Here is a 10,425-nt window from a genome sequence, read left to right on the forward strand (position 1 = left end):
TACAACTCTCCTTCCGTGGCCTCCAACTCCTCTTAAATACAAGTAAAACTAAATGCATGCTCTTCAACCGATCGCTGCCCGCAACCTGCCCGCCCGTCCAGCATCACTACTCTGGACGGTTCTGACTTAGAATATGTGGACAACTACAAATACCTAGGTGTCTGGTTAGACTGTAAATTCTCCTTCCAGACTCACATCAAACATCTCCAATCCAAAGTTAAATCTAGAATTGGCTTCCTATTTCGCAACAAAGCATCTTTCACTCATGCTGCCAAACATACCCTCGTAAAACTGACCATCCTACCGATCCTCGACTTCGGTGATGTCATTTACAAAATAGCCTCCAATACCCTACTCAATAAATTGGATGCAGTCTATCACAGTGCCATCCGTTTTGTCACCAAAGCCCCATTTACTACCCACCACTGCGACCTGTACGCTCTCGTTGGCTGGCCCTCGCTTCATACTCGTCGCCAATCCCACTGGCTCCAGGTCATCTCCAAGACCCTGCTAGGTAAAGTTCCCCCTTATCTCAGCTTGCTGGTCATCATAGTAGCACCCACCTGTAGCACGCGCTCCAGCAGGTATATCTCTCTGGTCACCCCCAAAGCCAATTCCTCCTTCGGCCGCCTCTCCTTCCAGTTCTCTGCTGCCAATGACCGGAATGAACTACAAAAATCTCTGAAACTGGAAACACTTATCTCCCTCACTAGCTTTAAGCACCAGCTGTCAGAGCAGCTCACAGATTACTGCACCTGTACATAGCCCATCTATAATTTAGCCCAAACAACTACCACTTCCCCTACTGTATTTATTTATTTATTTTGCTCCTTTGCACCCCATTATTTAAATTTCTACTTTGCTTCTTCTTCCACTGCAAATCTACCATTCCAGTGTTTTACTTGCTATATTGTATTTACTTCGCCACCATGGCCTTTTTTGTCTTTACCTCCCTTATCTCACCTCATTTGCTCACTTTGTATATGACTTATTTTTCTACTATATTATTGACTGTATGTTTGTTTTACTCCATGTGTAACTATGTGTTGTTGTATGTGTCAAACTGCTTGCTTTATCTTGGCCAGGTCGCAATTGTAAATGATAACTTGTTCTCAACTTGCCTGCCTGGTTAAATAATGGTGAAATAAAATAAATAAATACAAATTCTGGATGTATGATAATGTCATACATTGCATTTCATATTATATTTATTTCAGTGGCACAACCTACTTCACTACAGTTTCTAACATTGCAATGTTGTCGAAATGTTGCAGAAAGGAAATAGTCATATAGAGCAAATATTATTGTCAGCACATGCATCCATGTAAAATACATATCTGCAACATTATGTTGACGTAGGTGATCACATGACCTCAATCTCGCGATTTTTGAAGATGTGAGGAGTCAGAAGCTGAAAACATGGCAAATGAACACGGACAGAAGTGGGACCGATGCCTAGCTGATAGCGCTGTGAAGATAGGTAAATATCGATATTTCATAAATGCATTTATTAAGAAATTGATTCCAAACAGAGTACAACCTAAAATGCGGAGTGTAAGCCGGGGACCAGGTGCATGAGCTTAGCAAGGCCACCTGTCTACGTATAGTGTGGGCCATACCCGATGAGGTCCATTGACAATTTAAACCAAAATCCCCATCAACATAGGGCTTTTTTTTGTATGGTTTGTTGTAATTATATTTCAGGCAATTGTGTCGAAGAAACGGACCAAAACATTTGCGCGCTCACGTCCTATATTTTTGTATTATTCTGCGACCAGTCCAGGAAACACATTGTGCCCTTCACGCCGTCAGTTAAGGGTTTGAGTCAACTTTTCAATGACATTAACTATTAGTCCTATAACATGCTGTAAAATGTTGCTTACATTGATATAAAATCAAAGAAATACGGAAACTGGCATATGACATTGAGTCCTCTAGTCTTAATAGGGTAATATGATTAACTGCACCGTTAAACTATCCCGTAATGATGCACATGAAATGCATGCTCAAAGCATAGGACAACATTACACATTGTGACATGACATATAGCTACATAAAGCATCAGTGACATTTGTCGGGTTTAGAATTTCTGCACGTGACATTAACTTGAGAACATGCATGATTAAGAATGTTCTATCAACACATGTTTAAAGTGTTTCATCCCCTACACGATCCAGCAACTGTAATAGTAAAGTAACTTTATGATTAAGTAGATTAGGGAAAGACAGTATAGTGCAACTGGGCTATACCGTCTTTGCTGACGTTTCTGTAAAGTGTAACAATTTCCATTAAAAGTAAGTTAAGGAAGCATACATTACACATCATATAAATATGTAAATGGCCTTGATAAGGTGATCTAGAGGCGAAAGAAATCCACACCAATTTAGGCGAGGTGCTGGCTAGCGGAGTAGAACACTTAAAATGTAAAGGAGAGTCGCACACTCTAGGAGCTCAGATGCAATAATTTAATAACCTAATTACCAACGTTTCGACAGACGAGCTGTCTTCATCAGGGTATAATGACAAACACTGCAGGGTGACTCGTTTTATATAGTGTCAAAGGACACACACAGGTGTCTGTAATCATGGCTGGGTGTGGCCTGATATCGTTGGTTAATTCTCAGATTTTTAAATTGTATTTATTTATTTTACCTTTATTTAACCAGGTAAGCTAGTTGAGAACAAGTTCTCATTTACAATTGCGACCTGGCCAAGATAAAGCAAAGCAGTGCGACACAAACAACACAGAGTTACACATGGAATAAACAAGCGTACAGTCAATAACACAATAGAAAAAAACAAAGTCTATATACAGTGTGTGCAAATGGCGTGAGGAGGTACGGCAATAAATAGGCCATAGTAGCGAAGTAATTACAATTTAGAAGATTAACACTGGAGTGATAAATGAGCAGATGATGATGTGCAAGTAGAGATATTGGTGTGCAAAGAGCAGAAAAGTAGATAAAAACCATAGGGGGATGAGGTAGGTAGATTGGGTGGGCTATTTACAGATGGACTATGTACAGCTGCAGCGATCGGTTAGCTGCTCAGATAGCTGATGTTTAAAGTTAGTGAGGAAAATATAAGTCTCCAGCTTCAGCGATTTTGCAATTCGTTCCAGTCACTGGCAGCAGAGAACTGGAAACAAAGGCGGCCAAATCAGGTGTTGGCTTTGGGGATGACCAGTGAGATATACCTGCTGGAACGTGTGCTACAGGTGGGTGTTGTTATCGTGACCAGTGAGCTGAGATAAGGCGGAGCGTTACCTAGCATAGACTTATAGATGACCTGGAGCCAGTGGGTCTGGCGATGAATATGTAGCGAGGGCCAGCCGACTAGAGCATACAGGTCGCAGTGGTGGGTGGTATAAGGGCCTTTGGTAACAAAACGGATGGCACTGTGATAGACTGCATCCAGTTTGCTGACTAGAGTATTGGAAGCTATTTTGTAGATGACTTCACCGAAGTCGAGGATCGGTAGGATAGTCAGTAGGGTAAGTTTGGCGGCATGAGTGAAGGAGGCTCTGTTATATAAAAATAACATACCAAAAACATGAATGGATAGCATATGATCATAGATACAATTTGGGTACATAGGCCTACAAACATTTTCAATAGCAAAATCACAAGAATGTCTTCAGATCAAAGTCTATGTTGAGACCGAAAGGAGCAATGGTCTTTAAATTAAAGATCCAGTCAGCCTCTCATTTAACAATAAATTGTTGAGGTCACCCCCTCCTAGGGAGTGTGACATGTTCGATGCCAATATAACGTAGGGACGAAATCGAGGGGTTTGCTTCCAATAAGTGGGCCGCAACTTAGTAAGTCGAGTTTTTGCACCTAATGGTGCTAATATGCTCCGAGATTCGTAATTTTAATTCGCCCTTTGTTTTACCCCGCGTCATTTTTACCGCAAGGACAAGTTATAAGATAAATAACTGCCTTAGTGGAGCACATGACAACACCTTTGATTGGGATCTGTTTCCCTGTTTGGGGTGTTTTAAAGGATCTACATTTAGAAGTGCCATTGCATTGAGCACAGCCATTAATTACACTTGTAGTTTCCATCCAGTAGGGGCGCAAATAAACGTTGTGCAGGGATATCTTGGGGTGGTAAATCAGAGTTTACCAATTGATCTCTGAGATAACATAAAGGTGATAACACAATGTCAGCAATGCAGTGTGAAGTTGGTGTCCAATATCCATAATAAAGGAATATTGTCTAAGAACATGACACACAACATTCTGATCTAGAACCAATGATATTCCTGCACCCTTACAAATATTTGGGGAAATTGTCTATGAAAGTAGTTTTGCTTAAAGAGTTATTTGAATTATAATCTTTCGTACAGAGGTATTTGGTTTTGGAATGTTTGCTAGCTTTGGAGCAACTAGCCATGAGGACTGCCAAACTTAATATTTTCCTTGTTTTTAGATTTACTGTATTCCCCGAAAAGGTATGTGGGTTGACAACAGCTGGGTTTACAATAATCCACACTTATAGTGTGAAGAGGCCAAAGGTTGTGAAATCACGTTGCCCCCAGCAGGGAGCCTGTAATAGCCAGCCTATCAGGACAGACAGGAAAGCTGCTGCACAGTAAGAGGGGAACAACAGAACAGAACAGAAGAATGATGGATGCACAGTCAGGAGAGAAAGGAGGAGGAAGGAAAGGTAAAGATATCAGAGGAACAGAGGGAGTCAAGCTGTGGTTGTATCGAGGTTCATAATAGTAAATCTGTTGCAGATCTAGCCTCATATTTGGCCAGCTCCACTGCTTTTGAGAGAGAGAGAGGGGAAGAGAGAGAGAGAGAGTCTGTAAATCTTAAAGGCCCATTGCTGTCAAAAGTTAATTTTTTTAAAGTTTTTTTATATATACACTGCTCAAAAAAAAGAAAGGGAACACTTAAACAACACAATGTAACTCCAAGTCAATCACACTTCTGTGAAATCAAACTGTCCACTTAGGAAGCAACACTGATTGACAATAAATTGCACATGCCGTTGTGCAAATGGAATAGACAACAGGTGGAAATTATAGGCAATTAGCAAGACACCCCAATAAAGGAGTGGTTCTGCAGGTGGGGACCACAGACCACTTCTCAGTTCCTATGCTTCCTGGCTGATGTTTTGGTCACTTTTGAATGCTGGCGGTGCTTTCACTCAAGTGGTAGCATGAGACGGAGTCTACAACCCACACAAGTGGCTCAGGTAGTGCAGCTCATCCAGGATGGCACATCAATGCGAGCTGTGGCAAGAAGGTTTGTTGTGTCTGTCAGCGTAGTGTCCAGAGCATGGAGGCGCTACCAGGAGACAGGCCAGTACATCAGGAGATGTGGAGGAGGCCGTAGGAGGGCAACAACCCAGCAGCAGGACCGCTACCTCCGCCTTTGTGCAAGGGGGAGCAGGAGAAGCACTGCCAGAGCCCTGCAAAATGACCTCCAGCAGGCCACAAATGTGCATGTGTCTGCTCAAATGGTCAGAAACAGACTCCATGAGGGTGGTATGAGGGCCCGACGTCCACAGGTGGGGGTTGTGCTTACAGCCCAATACCGTGCAGGACGTTTGGCATTTGCCAGAGAACACCAAGATTGGCAAATTCGCCACTGGCGCCCTGTGCTCTTCACAGATGAAAGCAGGTTCACACTGAGCACGTGACAGATGTGACAGAGTCTGGAGACGCCATGGAGAACGTTCTGCTGCCTGCAACATCCTCCAGCATGACCGGTTTGGCGGTGGGTCAGTCATGGTGTGGGGTGGCATTTCTTTGGGGGGCCGCACAGCCCTCCATGTCCTCGCCAGAGGTTGCCTGACTGCCATTAGGTACCGAGATGAGATCCTCAGACCCCTTGTGAGACCATATGCTGGTGCGGTTGGCCCTGGGTTCCTCCTAATGCAAGACAATGCTAGACCTCATGTGGCTGGAGTGTGTCAGCAGTTCCTGCAAGAGGAAGGCATTGATGCTATGGACTGGCCCACCCATTCCCCAGACCTGAATCCAATTGAGCACATCTGGGACATCATGTCTCGCTCCATCCACCAACGCCACGTTGCACCACAGACTGTCCAGGAGTTGACGGATGCTTTAGTCCAGGTCTGGGAGGAGATCCCTCAGGAGACCATCCGCCACCTCATCAGGAGCATGCCCAGGCATTGTAGGGAGGTCATACAGGCACGTGGAGGCCACACACACTACTGAGCCTCATTTTGACTTGTTTTAAGGACATTACATCAAAGTTGGATCAGCCTGTAGTGTGGTTTTCCACTTTAATTTTGAGTGTGACTCCAAATCCAGACCTCCATGGGTTGATAAATTGGATTTCCATTGATTATTTTTGTGTGATTTTGTTGTCAGCACATTCAACTATGTAAAGAAAAAAGTATTTAATAAGATTATTTCTTTCATTCAGATCTAGGATGTGTTGTTTAAGTGTTCCCTTTATTTTTTTGAGCAGTATATATTTCCACACTGTTGGGACTAATACTGTGAAATTGTGAAGATAATAATTCCTTTTTTAGTGTAAGAGCTGTTTGAAAAGACCGTCTACAATTTCAAACCCTGTTTTGGACGGATAGAGTTTTGGCTGGCCTGGTGTCATCACCTGGTGGTAAAGTAGTTTAATAGACCAATAAGAAAGTTCCAAACCTCTCTGCCAGTAACCGCTCGTTTTCAGTTTCCCCCTCCCCACTCAGACCACTCCCAGACAGTCCAAGCAACAATCACAGTAATGTACTTAATTGTTACCCAGAACTGATTTGATATTGTGGGATAAAAAAACGGCTGCATTGGACTTTAAAAAAACATTTTTTTTAGTTCAGACTGGAAAGCGAGGGGGGTGGGAAGAGGGGGGGGGGCAGCAGAGGTTGTAGAGGAGCTTGATGTGTCTGTCAGCAGCAATAAAGATGTCTCGGATGTTGTCCCTTTGTTTTTGTGGTCTTGTTTGACATTTGTAAGTTGTGTAATTGAGACGGAGGGAGCAGTGTCTGAGTGCTTTGGCAGCTGCGTATCGGTCATGCTGCATAGCTCTCTGAATCCAATTAAGAAGTGGAGGGGCCCAAACTGTTGTTTTTATGTATTTCTGTGCTGGCTGGCCCGGAGCTGGGTGGGGCGCTGCACACAGCGAGGTGAAGCTAAGCACACAAACACATTCTATCTCCTCAAATGCCCCCTCGGGTCCACACTTACACTCTGTCGTTGTGTCTTATTTGTGTCTTGTCTGTCCATCTCCCTGCTATGAAGATCACCTCACCTGGACCCTCTGCTTGACCTGACTGGACTCTCACTCTCCCTAACTTAAACGTCCCAGATCTGTAGATCACACTGCTAGTCCTCTATCTCACTTATCCCCGCCTCTCATCTCTCCTCCCCCTTCATGTCTTTCCTTTACAGCACTAGCTCCTCCTACCCCTTGACACATCTCTCTCACTCAATGACATTTTCTTTGCTCTCGTTTGCTCTTTATTTTTTTTATTTTTTTGTCTTAAGTTTACTTTCACATGCTTTTCTTCATATTCCCCCTCTGTTTCTCTCTAATGAACAATGTCTGGCTGACAGGTGCTGTTTACTAGCTCTGGGGTCAGCGGCAATGTTGCCCCTCACCTCACCTCATTAGAGCAGACTAACTTCCAAGCACACCAGGGAATTCCATACCTGTGTGTATGTGTGCATTACCCCAATACTTAATCATAGGGTGTGCTGCAGACTTGTTTTTTTATTTCTATTCCTCTGTGGAGAGGTTTATGCACCTCCTTTCACCCCTTTTTTTTCTTTCTTTCCTCTCTCTCTCTCTCGCTGTCTCTCTGTAGCGACCGGCCTTGGCGTGGGGATTGTGTTCTCAGTCCTCTTCTTCAAACGTGAGTATTGCCTCAGACAGCAGAGAACAGTAATTGTAATAATAATGCTGTCCATGTGTTGATCTTTGTGGGAGTTATGGTTTGTTTCATATAAGTGAATTAATTGTCTGTCCCATCTCTAGGGCGCACTTGGCCAGTGGCATTTGGATCAGGTGTGGGGCTGGGCATGGGCTACTCCAACTGCCAGCAGGACTTCAGGTCACCTTACCAGCTCCATGGTCACAGGGTAAAGGTGAGCAAATCACACACGTCATGACCAAGGTCGATGCCATTAAGGTTGAAACACAGTATTCCAGCGTTTTTTCCCTCAACAATAATTGCACATAGTAAAATGACTGTTCTATTTAATCTCTTTCAGGAACAGTAGAAGACTGAGGAGAGTTGGCTGATGTAGAAGTTGTCTCGTCCTCATTATTTTGCTGCTTGTTTTTATTTTATTTTGCTGCTTGTCTCCCTGCCACCCAATGTAATTACTGTGTGAGTCTCACAGGGAAGTCGTGTGTGTATGTGTATATATATATAAGTAATGAATCATTTGACAGAGAATTCCTGATTTACTTCTGTCTTGTATCTGTGTGAATAAAGTTTGAATGCAAACAAAGAACATGTCTATTTTGAAATGAGTTTGGCAAGCTTTGTGTGTTAGAGAGCGGGAGGGAAAGGAAGAATGACAGTATTTTGTGTGTGAATGAGTAGGAGAGTTAAACTCCTGCTGTCCTGCTGCAGCCCTCAAGGAAAGAGGGGAAGCAGGGGAAAATGAGAGCTAAAGAAAATGAAGCAATGGATAAAATCTGGATGATGGGGAGGGTGTGGAACAAATATATTCCTAAATGTACAGAGAGAGGTTAGATAAATGTTTAGTGAGAGGGTTGTATACTACAGGTGAAGATGGGGTCAGGTGGTAAATGCAAAGTGTGGGGGAAACTATCTACTGTGTATTGCTACCATCTACCAATACAACATTGTATATTGCTACCTATCACTAAGATGAATAGTTTAAGTGGAGGAACTGTAGGACATGTTACACTGGTAAGAAGGATTGCAATACACTTTGTTCCAGGTACAGCTGCACCATGCAGACTGTCTTCATCTGGGAGTGTTTGGGAGCAGGACAATGGCAGAGTACCTGTGTGTGTGCTTGTATGTGTATGTTGGGAGTGTTGGCAGTGATTGTGTAGGTGGTGCATGGAGAAGGATCATGTTAGCTTGTGTGTCTTTTGTGAGCAATACTCTGTCTGTGTGTTCATTGGCAGTACTGATTGTGTCTGGGAGTATGTTTTGGGAGTGTGTTTGTCCAGCCCCCTGGTGCAGCAGAATTTGTGGAATGTTCTGGAATGCCAGTTCTGGACTGAAGCTCAGCCCTTATTACTAACAGGTGAGTTCCGCTCCGTGCACGTCTGAACACACATTCACACGTTCACTTCAAGGCACATATTTAAACACATGTTCATACGCATATGTACTGAAACTCACATGCTCACTCATAGGCTTAAACTATATACATTTCTTACAGCACACATCCAGATATGACCAGCCCCACATATACAATCTCAAACACTTATTTGCAACATAGAATACATTTCAAAATGACTTTCACATGTATCTCTCTCCATAGTAGATACAGTACATTATTCAACAGTGGTGTGTGTGTGTGTGTGTGTGTGTGTGTGTGTGTGTGTGTGTATCTATCACACACAGTACCTATCAACATTCAAGGGTTTTTATTTTTTCTACATTGTAGAATAATAGTGAATATATCGAAACTATGAAATAACACATATGGAATCATGTATTAACCCAAAAACTATTAAACAAATGTATATTTTAGATTCTTTAAAGTAGCCACCCTTTGCCTTGAGGACAGCTTTGCACACTCTTGGCATTCTCTCAACCAGCTTCACCTGGAATGCTTTTCCAACAGTCTTGAAGGAGTTCCCACATATGCTGAGCACTTGTTGGCTGCTTTTCCTTCACTCTGCGGTCCAACTCATCCCAAACCATCTCAATTGGGTTGAGGTCAGGTGATTGTGGAGGCCATTGTCCTGTTGAAAAACAAATGATAGTCCCACTAAGCTCAAACCAGATGGGATGGCGTATCGCTGCAGAATGCTATGGTAGCCATGCTGGTTAAGTGTGCCTTGAATTCTAAATACATCACAGTGTCACCAGCAAAGCACCATCACACCACCTCCTCCATGCTTCACGGTGGGAACCACACATGCGGAGATCATCTGTTCACCTACTCTGCATCTCACAAAGACTTGGCGGTTGGAACCAAAAATCTCATTTGGACTTATTAGACCAAAGGACAGATTTCCACCGGTCTGTCTACTGCTTGTGTTTCTTGGCCCAAGCAAGTCTCTTCTTATTATTGGTGTCCTTTGGTAGTGGTTTCTTTGCAGCAAATCGACCACGAAGGCCTGATTCACTCAGTCTCCTCTGAACAGTTGATGTTGAGATGTGTCTGTTACTAACTCTAATTAACTTATCCTCTGCAGCAGAGGTAACTCTGGGACTTCCTTTCCTGTGGTGGTCCTCATGAGAGCCAGTTTCATCATAGTGCTTGATGGTTTT

At 43.2% G+C, this 10,425-nt stretch overlaps 1 protein-coding gene across 1 annotated transcript; it reads left to right on the top strand.

The window, feature by feature from the left end:
* Nucleotides 1-1,357: 1,357 nt before the first annotated feature.
* Nucleotides 1,358-8,455, top strand: LOC106565650 (MICOS complex subunit MIC10). The gene is made up of 4 exons (XM_014132981.3): nt 1,358-1,480; nt 7,804-7,851; nt 7,974-8,083; nt 8,210-8,455. Exons 1-4 carry the CDS (start codon nt 1,420-1,422, stop codon nt 8,216-8,218), a joined length of 228 nt encoding a protein of 75 aa, XP_013988456.3. The 5' UTR covers nt 1,358-1,419; the 3' UTR covers nt 8,219-8,455.
* The last annotated feature ends 1,970 nt before the right edge of the window (nt 8,456-10,425 follow it).

Source organism: Salmo salar, chromosome 12, assembly GCF_965601325.2.
Source record: "Salmo salar chromosome 12, fSalSal1, whole genome shotgun sequence".
Lineage (NCBI taxonomy): Eukaryota > Metazoa > Chordata > Actinopteri > Salmoniformes > Salmonidae > Salmo > Salmo salar.